Here is a 16,169-nt window from a genome sequence, read left to right as displayed (position 1 = left end):
ATAAGAGGGGTGATGATCTTATTTGACACAGATTGCAGACCTTTGCATCAGCTCAGTTTGTGTGTGCCCCTGCTCTCTGATCAGTTCTCCGCTGCTGCTTTTTAACGGACGCGACTTGGATGTTCGCACAGACGAGGAATGGGCACGTGCGCACATGCGTGCACACATAACCGTGCGCTTTCATGTGTGCACCACAGTGCTTGTGTTCACGTAAATACCTGTGTGTGTGTGTGTGTGTGTGTGTGTGTGTACTAGTAATGCATTGGTTCCATGCTGTGCCGATTGCTAAGCGTGGAATCTCCAGCCTTTTATTTCTGTCAGTGTCGGGTTTGATGATGTCACTCTCTGCACTTTGTGTTGCTCCTTATTGCTGTGTGTCAGTCCATGTTGCTCCATACAGCTCTACATCAGCCTGTTCAGTGTCTCTCTGTGCTGGTTTGTTTCTCTCTGTGTCACTCTGTGTTGCTCTGTGCTGCTCTATGTTGCTATATGTTGCTCTGTATTGTTCTGTGTTGCTATGTGTCTCATACTGTTCTGTGTTGCTCTGTCTTTCTCTGTGTTGCTCTGTGTTGTTCTGTGTTGCTCTGAGTTGCTCTGTGTTGCTCTATGTTGCTCTATGTTGTTCTGTGTTGCTCTGTGTTGCTCTATGTTGCCCTGTGTTGCTCTGTGCTGCTCTATGTATGCTCTGTGTTGCTCTGTATTGCTCTGTGCTGCTTTGTGTTGCTCAGTGTTGCCCTGTGTTGCTCTCTGCTGCTCTATGTTGCTCTGTGTTACCCTGTGTTGCTCTGTGCTGCTCTGTGTTGCTCAGTGTTGCCCTGTGTTGCTGAGTGTTGCTCAGTGTTGCTCTGTGTTGCTCTATGTTGTTCTGTGTTGCTCTGTGTTGCTCTATGTTGCCCTTTGTTGCTCTGTGCTGCTCTATGTATGCTCTGTGTTGCTCTGTATTACTCTGTGCTGCTTTGTGTTGCTCAGTGTTGCCCTGTGTTGCTCTGTGCTGCTCTATGTTGCTCTGTGCTGCTCTGTGTTGCTCAGTGTTGCCCTGTGTTGCTGAGTGTTGCTCTGTGCTGCTCTGTGTTGCTCAGTGTTGCCCTGTGTTGCTCAGTGTTGCCCTGTGTTGCTGAGTGTTGCTCTGTGTTGCTCAGTGTTGCCCTGTGTTGCTCTGTGTTGCTCAGTGTTGCTCTGTGTTGCTCTATGTTGCCCTGTGCTGCTCTGTGTCTCATATTGCTCCATGTTGCGTAACTGTGACTGCGTCCCCCAGGCTGTCCCTCGGGGTTCTATGGGCGGGACTGTCTGGAGGTGTGTCACTGCCAGAACGGAGCGGACTGTGACCACGTTAACGGGCAGTGCGCCTGCCGCACGGGCTTCATCGGGTACAGCTGTGAGCTGAGTGAGTCCCAGCCACGCCCAGCCGCCACCTTCCTGGCCACACCCATCCACACCTAGCTCTGCCCTTAACCATACCCATCCATCCCGCACGCCACCCTCCTGGCCACACCCACCCATCTCAACTCCACCCTTAACCACACCCATCCACACCCAGCTCCACTCTTAACCACACCCATTCATCCCACACATCACCCTCCTGGCCACGCCCACCCACCTACCCAAACTCCGCCCTTAACCACACACATCCACATCCAACTCCACCCTTAATCATGCCCATTCATCCCACATGCCACCCTTCGAACCACACTCTCCATGTCCCACCCTCAGAAATACTCCATCCCCACTTTCACAAAATCACAAAGTAAAATGCAGTCTTAAATGTACTATAATCTAATAGAGTGCATTTGATCCCTCTCTGACTCAATTAATGCTGAACATTTTAAAGTGCAGTTTTGTGGGCTGAAGGTTGATCCAAGGCTGTCCAAATTGCACGGCCTGCAGAGTCATTACCGTACCAGAGCTCAGAGTTCATCCGTTTCTGCCTGAGCCTGCTGTTTCCTGTTTCCTGTGAAGTCACAGATATCACAGATGCTGGTTAAAAATATATATGCGAATTTGACCCTCATCCATGCTTCCTGATGCTGGATAGGTGCATGTTCTGTTTGTGCTTGCATGTGTGTGACCACCTCTATCCTCTCTTTCTCATTCTCTCTCTCTCTCTCTCTCTCTCTCGCTCCCTTTTTTGTCCTTCCATCTTTTTTCAACCCTGTCCTCCTCTCAACCTTGCCCTTACTCCCACTCTTATCCCCTTTCTCTTTTTATCTCTTTCATCATCCATCTTGTATTCTTTTCTTGTGTGCCTGTTCATGCCATGCCCCTCTTATCTCTCTCTCTCTCTCTCCCCCCCCCTCTCTCTCCCCCCCTCCCTCCCTCCCTCCCTCCCTCCCCCTCTCTCTCTCTACCCCTCTCTCTCTCTCTCTCTCTCTCTCTCCCTGTCTCTGTCTCTCTCTCACAGAATGCCCGTCTGGGACGTTTGGTTATGGTTGCCAGCAGCTGTGTGAGTGCCTGAATAACGCCACCTGTGACTATGTGACAGGCACCTGCTACTGCAGCCCTGGGTACAAAGGCATCCGCTGTGACCAGGGTGAGTGAGGGCCCACGCACACGCACACGCACACACATACACACACACACGCACACACACACACACACATACACACGCACACACACACGCACACACACACATACACACGCACACACGCACACGCACATGCGCACACATACACACGCACACACACACACACGCACACACACACACACACACATACACATGCACACACGCACACACATCCACATGCACACATACACACACACGCACACATACACACCCACACACACACACACACACACACACATACACACGCACACACACACGCACACACACACATACACACACACATACACACGCACACACGCACACGCACATGCGCACACATGCACACACACATGCACGCGCTCACACACACACGTGCACGCGCACGCGCGCACACACACACAGACACACGCACATACACACACGCACATGCGCACACATACACGCACGTGCACACACACACACACACGCACACACAGACACACGCACACACACGCACACACACTTGCACACACACACACATACACGTGCACACACACGCGCACACACACCGGGAATAACGGCTGGTGTTTCCCTAGCGGCCCTGATGATGGATGAGCTGAACCCGTACACTAAGATCAGCCCGGCGCTGGTGTCGGAGCGGCAGTCTGCAGGTGCGGTGATGGGCATCATCTTCCTCCTGCTGCTGATCATGGCCATGCTGAGCCTGTTCGTCTGGCACCGGCAGAGACAGAGTGAGAAGAACCACGACATGCCCAGTGTCTCCTACACGCCTGCTCTGGGGATCTCCAGCACAGACTACACCCTCTCTGGTAATACGAGCACAATCTCACACACATACACATACACACACGTGCATACACATTCACACACATGCATGTACACACACACATATGTATGCACATGCGCACACACACATACACACACACACATGCACACACAAACACACACACAAACATACACACTTTAAACTATTGACACAATGTCAGTAAGCTTGCATGTACACACACACACACACACACACATATTCATGTTAAAAAATGTGTGTGTGAATACATGTGCCTGTGTGCACATACAAGCCATTTGACACCATGTCAACACTCTTGTTTGCAGATGCTTCTCAGACCAGTGTCAATACCAGTGGCCACTGCTTCTCCAACCCTAGCTACCACACTCTGGGTCAATGCAGTGTCACCCAGTGCCATGGCAACAGCCTGGATGGACAGTCCACCCTGAAGGTACAACCTCTCACATACTTGCATATACATGCGCAGAACTACACACAGCAGAGCCATTTTTGGTTGTTAAAAATGATCAAAGTCTGGGAAATACTAAGCTTTGCCAGCTTTCTAGCCAGAAAATAGATAAACAAATATTTATAGTCTAGAGTGTAAATGATGGGTCTTACACTTTCACGTGTGCATTTCAGTTATTTTTTCTGGAAAAACACAGCAACTTGTCATTGTTATCGCCCCGGTAGCCCCTACAGCAGGCTCTGTAGGCATGAAGCAGCCATTTCTATCGGATCAAAACCGCACAAAACCGCCAGAAGGAAGAGACGGCTGCATGGCTGACGTGAATCTCAAGCTGCACTAAAACTATCAAAACATTCAGTTTCAAGTCAGCATCCGCCAGAAGTATGGCTGTAAAGGAAACAACGTAGCCTAAATAAGCTGGCAGTTAGCTGTCATAGCCTTAATGTTATTTTTTTACCTGTTATTCATAGGTTGTTGGTGAGCTTAATATGATCAGAAAATTGTTGTGTTATTGTCTTTTTAAATGCATTGTTCTGCATCATCTCTTATCCAAATAGACCTATTCACTGGGGCGAATACTGGAAATTGAGTTACTTTTTTAGGCTGAGATTTCTTTCATCTTTATTCAGTAAGAGATGATTCCTCCATATTCAGAAGAAAAATGAGCTTCATTAAACAACTAATTATGCCAGATCATGGCAGTTCCTTTTGTAGGGATAAGGTGTATGCACACCTGAATGCATGCAGATGCAAATTGCCTTTTGTGCCTAATTCTTCCTGTTGTGTAAGGCATATTTAGCCTGTTTACGTAGTTTATCTTGAAAAACTTTCTTTTTGAATGGTTTGCAAAATCCAAAACTGCACGACTATGTTGTTACATATTGTTAAACACACTTGCCTGCCATGCACATGTAGGCCAGAAATGTAGTCATTTGTTCGACAAACTGAAATCCTTCCGGACACACATGGCCACCTTGTAGACACACAAATTCAAACTTATAGAGATACACACACAGGCATAGCCATGCACACACACACATACTGTAGATAATTTGCACAAATGTACAGTCCACACTGTAAGTTGCACTGTAAGTTAGCGTTTGACTAGGTGTGGTTTAGGTCAGCTTCAGTTAAACCAGTGCTTCCAGGGGATTCTTGCAAATATTAAGCCTGCAATTTCTGATAGCCTCGGCCTAGGCTATATACCTCTCTTACAAATTATTGTATTCTCAATGAACTGTGAGATTTGCCCCTACAATAAATAGGGAAAACACAACTAGGGATAAGGTTGGTGTTCATAACTTCATATTTTTCTTATGATCAACATATCCTGTGAAAAGACCGAAACCTAAAATGTATTTATCCTACCAACAAGTATTGTCCATCTAGCCAACGCCAGATATAGCCAGTATCACAGTAATCATATAACTCTATTGTTGTCCAAAAAAACTATTAAAGCAAGTGAAAGAGACATATGGTTGCTTTTGTCAGCATAATTGATCATTACAATGAACCCAGCCATTTGGTAAAAACTACACTGTCCATGTTTTTCATAATAGGTTATGTTTTCTGAAAATTAAAATATGTCTTTTCTGTGCTGTATTTCAGCACACAATTTGACTATTCCTTATTTCAGTGCTAAATGGGATAGGAGAATGTCAGACAGTGTTGAGAGTCAGGCAAGTATTGTAGGTTTTGGTCTTTTTGTAGGATATGCTGACAATAAGAAAAATAGATAATTATGAAATGAGGAAAATTATGATTAAGGCCGATGTGACACATTTTAGTTAGTTAAGCTGGCCACATGTAGCAGTCATGCTGTATCGAATTCAGTCCCCCTGATAAATACAAGAGAATTATTGAACTGTAGCTAAGTTGCAACTATAAACAGTAACAGCAGTTCCCATAGAGGGGAAGACATCTTGATAGAAAAACAGAATTCAATACAAAAGCTACCCAACCTCAGGTATCTAGCTGTGGTAAGGAAACTAGCTAAAAGTAACATTATTTACAGGTCAACTCTGCATTGCTTTTTGTCCCCTTGGTGAACTTCAGCTGAAGCCACCAAAGAAAAGTAATTCAAAGATTGATTATAGTATTTGAACAAGCCCTATTAGTTTATCATTTTTGTTTTGCTGTATCTAGGCTTCTAAGCACCTGCCATTGCAGTAGCTAACTAGCAACAAACGCTTTGCTGGAATCTGATCCATTATTAGCTGCTGAGATTACACGGCAGCACAAAGTTTTGAATGGTTATGGTACTTGCACATTGCCCCCCCCCCCCACCCCCCCGGTTCACCACCGGCTTTGGGCTACCATTGTCCATGTTCCATGTCAGTAAGTCTAAAGTCATGGAAATTGTCCTTGAAAAGTCCTGGAAAATGATTTCCTAAAATGAGTGGGGACCCTGAAAGTGCCACGCCCAGAAACGTCTAACAAAACATTTTAAATGATGAAAACAGGTAAAAGATGCGCCAATTTGGCTAAAGAGTGTGAAGACTAGGGTTGTCAGTGCATCGTAGATATGCATTAGCTTAGTTATTTTTATAATATTTTCAAATAAAACATAGTATGCCTTTAAACCTCAGATAAAATGACCTCTACTGGCAGTTACGTAATTTAAGTAAGACACAGCAACTGGGTTCAGGCTAAAACATAGGTGCGCATTGAACTGCAGGTGTAAGAAACCACAAGACCTGTTCCAGAAAACGTGTTTAAACTCGTCTTAAACTCTGCACCACTGCTAAGCTAACGACAGAGCAACAGCTCCACTGCGCCTCTGGCTCATTCCCAGTAGCACAGCGCGGGGCCTAAAGAGCTGTACTGCTGACGAAATGCAGCGCGGTGCTCAGACCTGTGAGAAACGCCCCAGACCACGCGTCCCTCTAACCTGCTGTCTCTCACAGCCGAAGAGCAAGAAGGGGGACCGGACCAGTGCGGAGTGGAGGGCGTACTGCAACCTCAAAGACCTGGGTCAGTGTTCCCCCCCAGTCACCCGCATCCCGCACACACATCGCCTGGGTCAGATATGCACAGTGTGTGCAATACTTTAACTCTGCAGAGGCCGGTAACATTTTGAAGCACTCCTGAAAAATCCCTGAGTATTTTCAATGAAGACAAAGACTCCTAAACCAAAACGCTAAATCCTATTAAAGAAGATTTTTGTTCTAATTTTAGTGAAAATCAATTTCCCTTTCATAGAATTGTCAGACATCTGCAGTAATTTTACTTCTAGGTAAAGGTTTGAAAAAATTATTATTATTAATAATTTGCTGACCCAGGTGTGACACACACCTACCTCTGTACCTCCCACTGCAGGCTATTCAGCTTGTAAAACGAAATATTAAAATGTCCTATCGAAAGCTTCAAACCTATTATTCTTTCTTCCCACACTGGCTTTCTCAGAAGACAAAACCAGCCAATGGGGAAGCAGAGTCCGACCAACTGGCCTCAATAGCCCTTACAAAAGGGAGAAGAGGAAACCTTTATATCTGCAGAATAGTAGTACTAAGTACCGGCTGCAGATAGAACAGCCCTTAGGCATAACTCCCTTTACAGTCTGAAATTAATGTGTAATTCCTGCAAGTGCACTCCAACCCCTCTCTGCGCCACTATTTTCACTTGTCATCTCACAAGGCAGTCATGCACAATGAAAATATACTGCCATATATTGAAAAATATACTGTGAAACATTGAATAATACATTTGAATATATGGAGCCACTCTCTCGAAAGTAAATTTTCAATACTTGAAAATATTTTGTCATTTTTTGCTTAACAATGCATTCTGTTGGCCATGCTGGGTTCATACAGATATGACAATAGTGACAATAATTTAGATATTTTGCAGTGCATATATTCAATATATTATTCAATGCATTTTTAAAATTCAATTCAGTATTTTTGAGTAAATGCCTTATCCTTAATTCATGGTATGTCTTCAGAGTAAAATTAGTATGTCATTGGTATGCACTGTTAAATTTATCAGAACAGCATTCAAGTGTCAACCAAAACTACAAATCATGACCGCTAATGTACTGAATCTCCATATTCAGATGGATGTTGATGTACCAGTAGCTCCATAATGTTCGGGACAAAGACATATTTTTTCTTGATTTGGCTCTGCACTGCACAATTTTAGATTTATAATTAAACAATTCACATGTGGTTTAAGAGCAGATTCTCAGCTTTTATTTAAGGGTATTTTTTATGCATTTTAGTTTCACCATGTAGAGATTACAGCACTTGTACATAGAACCCATTTCAGGGCACCATCATTTTTGGGACAAATGGCTTCACAGGTGTTTCTGATTAGTCAGGTGTGTTCAATTGCTTCCTTTAAGTAGTATACATACTCCAAATGATGAACAAACTTCTCAGTGCACAAACCTCCAGTTAATATGTCACCAACCACCGCAGTCACTATACTCAATACAAACTCCATGTTCTTCGTTTTATGTCACTCCACACTGCTAGGGGGGAGTTTTGTGCCTGGAATTTAAGCACATCATTCATCTCATTGTCTTCAAAAACTCTGTGTGATTGAATATAAAGATGACGATATCCTTGCATGAGTTCAGCAACTCTTTGTTCAAAGTACTGTAGGGATTTTAGAGACCCACAGACCAGGCAGATCTATGTGCGAAGACATAGTCAAGCACGTTTATTAAGAGCAGAAGAGCTGATGTTATACACTCAGCAGATGAAGAGCAGATATTAAACACTCAGCTGATAAAGAGCAGATATTAAACACTCAGACAAAGCTGGCCCTCAAGCTGCAGCTGTAGGCACTATTTATACACAGCCTGTGGCCCTTATGCAAATATCTGTACATTGCCAAACATCCAATAACTGTCTAGCTAGACAATTCAATAAGCTAACTTGACCATAACCACTAATTTCTCTAATTTCTACCAACACTGTATGTGGCAACTGGACAAACTGCGGCCACTACAGTATTCATCTCCAAAGTTATTCCAGTCATGATCACGACCACGAAGATGCTACCAGGAGACAGGACAGTAATGTGATGAATAGAAAAAAGGAAGTTGAACTCTGCCCCCTGGCCAGTCAACTGCGACGCAACAAATCATGTGATATTTGGATGCCCAGTTGGAGACAGAAGGTCTGTGAACTGGTGGGCTGTTTGCAAACAGTTTGCGCTGGGGGCATGTACACACAGCACAAACTGAAAACACCACGTCTTTTTTGGTTCATCTCTTGTCCAAAATGTTCTGTTTTGAGTATACTGGCACCTTTAGTGCAGGTATAAGAGAGCTTTCAGCATCTACTCTTGATTCTAGGATTTTGTTTGCCTTTGGAGTCTATTATTGGCTGGTGTTTTTTCAACATGAGGACCAGAGATGCCAATGCCAATGAAAGTCAAGGAAGCCACTATGAAGCTCAGAAATAAGAAGAAGAAAAAACAGTCAGAGTTATAGGCAAAACCTTAGGCAACTGTTTGGAGCATCAAAGACAGTGAACATTAGTGAGCTTTGTAATTGCAAAGGGACTAGTGGGCTAAGGAGGATGTGTACAGTGTATAACTGAAGAATTCTCACCATAATGAAGGAAAACCCCAAACACCTGTCTGGCAGATCAGAAACATGCTTTAGGAAGCAGGCATGGGGGTATCTGTGACTACTGTTCGCAGAAGACTTCACAAACAGAACTACAGAGGGTACACCACGAGATGCAAACCACTAGTTAGCCGCAAAAAACAGGAGGGTGAGGTTACAGTTAAGACATACTTAAAAGAGCCTGCAGAGGTCTGGAAAAAGGTCTTGTGGACAGATGAGACCAAGAATCACTTGTATTAGAGTGATGACTAGAGCGATCTGTGGAGGCCAATAGGATCTGCCAAAGATCCAAAGCACCCTCCCCATCTGTGGAACGTGGTAATGGAGGTGTTGTGGTTTGGGCAAGTATGGCTGCCACAGGTAATGACTCACTTGTCTTCATTGATGATGTAACTGCCGATAGCAGCAGCAGAATGAATTCTCAAGTGCACAAAAGCATCCTATCTGCTCAAATTCAGCCAAATACCTTCAAATTAATTGAATGGCTCTGCATCCTAGAGCAATACAATGATCCCAGACATACTTTTAAAGCAACAAAGGAGTTTTTCAAAGCCAAAACTGTGAAATTCTCAAATGGCCAAATCATTCATCCGATCTGAGTCCAAACAAACGTGTTTCATATGCTGAAGATCATCACCATCTTCAGCATCACCAGAGAAGATACTCTATGGGTCACAGACCTCAAGCAGACATTGCATGCAAAGAATTTGCATGCAAAGTACTAAGTACTAAACATAACTACTTTCATTTATATAGCATTAATATGTCCAAAACATTATGGTGCCCTGAAATGGAGGTGCTATGTATAAAAATTTCTGTAATTTCTGCATGGTGAAACCAAGTGTAAAAAAATACCCTTAAAAGCTGAGACTGTGTACCTTAACCACATGTGAATTGTTTGATTGCACATGTAAAATTGTGGAGTACAGACCCAAATTAAGAAAAAAAATGTCTTTGTCCCAAAAATTATGGAGCTCACTGTATGTAACACTATAGAGGGTGAGATATTGGGCACGGTGAGATTATTGGTCCTATGAATTCACACAAAAAGCTTAGTGTACATCCTTAAAATGTACACACTGGGAGCTGCTTATGGCGAAGACGTATAGCTCTGACAAGCATGGCCATGCTTATCAGTGGATTATCGGAGTGCCAGAGTGTGACTAAGCCTGCCCTTGTTTTAGCAGATAAACACACACTGTAGACTGCAAGACCGCACAGAATGCTGAGGAAATGCGAGTTTATTTCAGCCCAGGAGAAAAGCTCCTCTGGCAGCTGACTTCAGATGTATTTTTAAGCTATGTTTTAAGAATCGTTTAGCTGTAGGCAAGCTCCTGGCTATAACTTTTTTCTCTGTCCCTGTCTTTCAGTTTTGAGATTTCATTTTATTCAGGACTCATTTCATTGGCCAAGAGCAGAACTCATTTATATAACCTGCAGTCTATTCTGCCATTTCCAGATGCTAGAATTTCTGTCTATTTCAAATCCATAATAATGCACGTGTCTTGTATTTGCATATGCAAAGCTTTAAATGTTAATACACGTTGCATATCCGTCAGTTGTTTTCTATCCTATCCAAGTCAGGCAGATGTAATAAAGGGTAAAATGTTGTGAACATTGTTTAAATTGGTGGTTTTAATACTGCACAACAACTGTGGTTGTGTTAAAATTCAGACAGGCCACTTGGGCTTGGAGCAGGCAGACTGCAGGTGTCACACAGCTGCCTTCAAATAGAATGGCTGTCTGTCTCCCTTCCGGTGTTTCAGAAGGGTATCAGAGCTCTGTCATCGCAGAGCACTGATCACACCCCCTTCCTCACTTCACTTTATGTATCCTGGGCGCAGTCACAGGCCCTATGCAAAAGCCAATGAGAACTGGAGATCCTTGATAACTCGGCCATTTTAATTGGATAGAATACCGACAGATTATTATTTTTTTATTTTTTTTATTTTGTATGTTCACAAGCTACATTGCAAACGCATTGTGCGGTATAATAAAACCTAACACTGGATAAAACCATTTAAACGTTTAGAATGTTTAAAAGTATTTTTGAACAGTAAATCCTTGATGTTCTGCACAGTCCAGGCAGATGTAGGTATTGTAGTCCGTGACATGATGAGACATGTCACTACATTAGAAGTCCGTTGGACACGTCACCACATCTCACATGAATTTCATCATCAATCATGTTCACATCTCTCTGTTTCGCCTGGATCCGTTTCACTTAGCGAATACACATTATTACACTTGTGGAACTAGTTCAGTACAGTTTGTCTTTGTCTGTTGCTAGGATACAAGATACTACCAATACTCTATTTTGATTGGCCAGAAAGAGTTCAGAGCTGTCTAGCTATAAAAAACACCTTCATGATATATTTTTAAACATAAATACAACAAATAACAATGGACATCTGCACGGCTCCACTGTTGGAGAATCAGATTTGTTTCTGTATCTTGTAAGCTGTGTTAGTATTTAGCAATTAGTGGTAAAATTTTGGGAACAATGTATATTTGTGTTAAAACTTTTAAACAAGGAAAGAAACATATGAAAGATGACCAAGGGATCCAAAAAGATTAGTCTGGCAATGTTGTATCACATCCAGACTAATAACTCCTGCATCTCGACTGTGTGCAGGTGTGCACTGCTTGGACCGACGTTACTCTTACGTTGTAGAACAGTGCTACAAAGGTACAGTACACTCAATAAACCCAGCTTGCCCTCAGCCTTCCTCACCATCATCCTCTTCACCAGCATCATAAACCCTCCAGCCAATCGGCACCTGACTATTTTTCACTCCACCTCCTTCCTGGCCTCCCAGAGACATGCCCTTTTCCCCACTTGCTCCTGCCAAATGTGACTGACACCAGTGGTGCCTGGACCAGTGTTATCGGCTGCTTATCTAACTGTCTTAGAATCACACCCAGTATAACCCTCACATAATATCACCAGCCCTGTTGCGACTATATGGCAAACTATATTACATGGTAACACCATACCCAAGATTACTGTGTTGCAGGTAAGGGTCGAGGAAGAAACCCAGGAGTGTGTGTGTGTGTGTGTGTCTATGTCTGTGTCTGTGAACTTGTAATACTATCTTTGTGGGAATGAAATGTCCTCACAAGGGTAGAAAGATGAGGAAAATTAATCTTTGTGGGGACTTTTTGCTGGTCTTCACAAGATCAAGAGGCTGTTTTAGGGTTAGGACTTAGGGTTAGTTTGGGTTAGGGTTACAATTAGGTTAAGGATAGGGTTAAGGTTAGGCATGTAGTGGTTGGGGTTAGGGTTAGAGAGCTTACAGAATGAATGTGGTCAATGGGAAGTCCTCATAAGGATAGCAGTGCGGGACTGTGTGTGTGTGTGTGTGTGTGTGTGCATGCATGTGTGTATGTGTGCAGAGCAGCAGAATGCAGGAGCTGCTCTCTCTCTCTTTTAGGGTGGACAATCCATAATATTTTTCATTTTTTCCCTGAGGAATTTTCTTCTCTTTTATTCCTGAACTCAACTGCACGATTCTCACACAATCCCGGCATCCCAGAATCCCCTCATGTCCTCTTCTAATCCCTTTCCACAATGCACCAGCACCCTGTGGTTGATATGTGGTTTCCTCGGGCATGAAGTGCCACTACTGCAGACTTGCAATGGCAGCTTGCACAGTCTTCGGAAGTCACATAACTGTGTGACATCACTAATCAATTGCCCAACCCCACCCCTTTCTCAAACCCCGCCTCCCCCCCACTCCTTCCGATGTGGCGTGTCATTGCCGGGGGAGGGAAACGTGTCCCTGATGCGCAGACTGCGGTTGCCGTTCTCAGATTACATGGAGTCCATGTGCAGTGCCAGCACCTGCTCGCTCAGCAGCGAGAACCCCTACGCCACCATCAAGGACCCGCCGGGCGTGGCCGTCAGACACTCAGAGAGCAGCTACATGGAGATGAAGTCCCCCGCCCGCCGGGAGCCGCCCTGCGGCTCCGCCTTTCGCTCCGCCTCCTGCCCCGCCTCTCGCGCTTCCTCTCGCCCCACTTCCGCCGCCATCAAGAACGTCTACGACATGGGTGAGCGCGGGGCGGGGCGGGGCGGGGCAGGAAGGGACGGCTCGAGGAGACAGGAGAGGCTGAAGCAGGGGTTTCAGCGGATTCTCCATCTGTGCTAAGAGTTCCCTCTCCCTCTCTGTGTAACTGAACTGAACATGGCGTGACAAAGTTTAGCTTTGCCATTAATTTAACTAAGTATGAATGTAACCCATCAACATAAGAACACACATTCACATATACATACATATCACATCGAACAACACCAATTTAAAAAATAAATAATAATAATGATAATAATCACCATCATCATAACCACATCATCATCCTCACCAAAAAAATAAATAACTAAAATAAAATAATAAAATATATTCTGCATAATCTCCATAATATATACAAATGTAGGAAATAATAATAAGAAGAAAAAGAAAACAAATGATAATAATAATAATAAGCAAATTCATTTTAAAATGTGCACAGTTAAATGTTAGGGTTAATTCAGCTGTGGCTGAGTTTATAGAATGTTGTGTACTCTACCAGGGCTGATTTGACAGCTGATTTGACAAGGAAAAATAACAGCCTTCCCTTCTTTCTTTCTTCTCCCCACCCCTCTCTCTCTTTCTCTCTCTTTCTTTCTCTCTCTCTCTCAGAACCCACTGTCAATGTCATGCAGAGCACAGGAGCAATATTGACCACGTTCTCTCAGGGTCCGTATGACCTGCCTCGAAACAGCCACATCCCTAGCCACTACGACCTGGTCCCAGTTCGCCTCAGCCCCACCCACAAAACGCCCCCCCCAGCCAGCCCCCCCGGCTCCCTCCTGTAGGGGGCAGGCCTCCAAATGTCCAATGTGGACAGGGCTATGCTGCACAGCCCCGCCCCGCCCTGCCCCACCCTGCCGTGCACCACCAAGCCCTACCACACCCCACCCTGCCCAGGGTTCTCTCTCTGACTGTTGCGTGGTAACAGAGCACAGATAGTGGGTATACTTCTTTCTCGCTTGCTCTCTCTCTTTCTCTTTCTCCCCCCCCCCCCCTTGCCCACCCTGTCTCTCTCTCTCTCTCTCTCTCTCTCTGAGTGGATGGGACTTCCTGGGGCGACCTGATTCCAGAGTTCCTCTGGATTATGAGCCCGGACACCAGCTGCAGTTTGCCCCGCAAAGACTGACCTACTGTGGGGTGGGCTTTAGGGCCACCAAAACTTCGCATCCCAGACCTCTAACATGGCCGCAGGAAAGGGAGGCAGTTCCTCTGTGGCTGGATGGGGTCCAGGAAGCTGGAGAAAGCATCCGGTTTGAACTTCCCTGTTGGAACTCACTGTGAAACCCCTTACTGGACAGCAGGGAACCCAGCCTCCAAATGTGGAGCTCTGTCAGCTGCTGTTGGCTGCAGGAACCCAAGTGAGGAATGGGCGGGGCTCCAAAGGGGCGGGGCTCAGATCAAGGTCACAGTTGGGCCTGCCATCAGAGGATATCAGGGCCAGGAGTGACCTTGAATGACCTTTGGCCTGACCTTAGTGATAGAGGGGGTGTCTCTGTGCAGGGACATTTATTCACACTGCTGCTGAATGGAAACCTGCCTCATCCGAGGTCACAGCCTCCTTGACTCCTTGTCTTAGAACAAAACCCAATGATAATGCATGATTATGTAATGAATATTGTAGCAATGGTCTCATTCACTGGTGGAAAAAAACAACACTGGAAATGGTCACATGTAGAATTCCAAATTATCTTTCCCCCCTATATTTTCATTTATATTTATTTATTTATTGTCCTTTTTTGACTGTTTACATATTGAAACCCCATCTGGGTTCATATCTTTTAAGAAATGTTGTTTTTCTTTCTCTCTTTGTAATTGTAATTATGTATTTATATTGTGTCTGATGATTATTTACATTGAGTGATATTGTAGTTGGTTTTATTAGTGAGATGTTTCAATGAAAAGCAAGCATGATCAATTTAAGATATTAAATGTAAATAACTGTCACCTCCAGCACATTTTGCTGTGTTGCAGTCTGTATACATCATTAATGATCTTCAAATTTAAGAAATATATAGATATATAATTCTTTGTTTATAGACCTGGAAAATGGGAAAAGTATAATATGTAATCAGAATGCTTGTGCACTGTATAGCCCATGAAATATCTGTGTTTGTATGACAGTAGCAAAAGCGGTGTGCTGAAGAGAGATGTGTCCTTTACAGACCTGGGTTCGAGGATGAAATTCCCACCACTGTTACACAGCTGGATGTAATGAGGCTTATTTTACAGCCATTTTACAAGCAGCTGATGTAACGGCAATTGTTTATAATATGCTGTTACCAATTGCTCATTTCACGAGTGCAGCGTCGACCACAAGCAGACAAACCATTCACGACACCGATAAGTCAGACTTCACTCTTCGTCATTCTACTTCTTTGTCCTTCTCTTCCTCCTCCTCCTCCTCCTCCTCCTTTGTCGTGTGATGAAGTGTCAGAGATCCTGTCGGGATCGCCACAGCCTATTTCCTCTAAATTCCTTTATTGAGGAGTCAGCTGTGACCAGGGTGCCCGTGATCAGTTTATCAGTGTGAAGAGTTGAGAATAACCTCTTCAGCTTCGTCACTGTAGGACGTACAGTGGGCAGAGCTTTAATTATTCAGTTTTGTTTTTGGTGGCACAGCAAACATTGTGCACTTTTTCCTATGAAATTGGCACCCAACTTGGGGCTGTACATATCCAGTTCCCACCCTAATTTGGAATGTCCAGTTGTCCGCAGCAACCATCGCCACG

At 44.3% G+C, this 16,169-nt stretch overlaps 1 protein-coding gene across 2 annotated transcripts in view; it reads left to right on the top strand.

Annotated features, from left to right (window-relative positions):
- The window catches only part of LOC118227403 (multiple epidermal growth factor-like domains protein 11), a 120,032-nt gene extending 105,602 nt beyond the window's left edge, over positions 1–14,430 (top strand). The window contains exons 18-25 of one of the 2 annotated variants that reach the window (XM_035417815.1): positions 1,256–1,384; positions 2,399–2,527; positions 3,115–3,348; positions 3,650–3,774; positions 6,699–6,765; positions 12,006–12,059; positions 13,184–13,423; positions 14,050–14,430. In XM_035417815.1, the coding sequence (XP_035273706.1) occupies positions 1,256–1,384; positions 2,399–2,527; positions 3,115–3,348; positions 3,650–3,774; positions 6,699–6,765; positions 12,006–12,059; positions 13,184–13,423; positions 14,050–14,225 (1,154 nt within the window). In that variant the 3' untranslated portion in view covers positions 14,226–14,430. The remainder of the gene's footprint in view (positions 1–1,255; positions 1,385–2,398; positions 2,528–3,114; positions 3,349–3,649; positions 3,775–6,698; positions 6,766–12,005; positions 12,060–13,183; positions 13,424–14,049) is intronic. The other variant, XM_035417816.1, reaches the window with a different exon arrangement.
- Positions 14,431–16,169: the final 1,739 nt, after the last annotated feature.

This window comes from Anguilla anguilla, chromosome 5, assembly GCF_013347855.1.
Source record: "Anguilla anguilla isolate fAngAng1 chromosome 5, fAngAng1.pri, whole genome shotgun sequence".
NCBI classification, from domain to species: Eukaryota; Metazoa; Chordata; class Actinopteri; order Anguilliformes; family Anguillidae; genus Anguilla; species Anguilla anguilla.
Note: the sequence above shows the minus strand (reverse complement) of the source record. Positions and strands in the feature narration are given on the sequence as shown.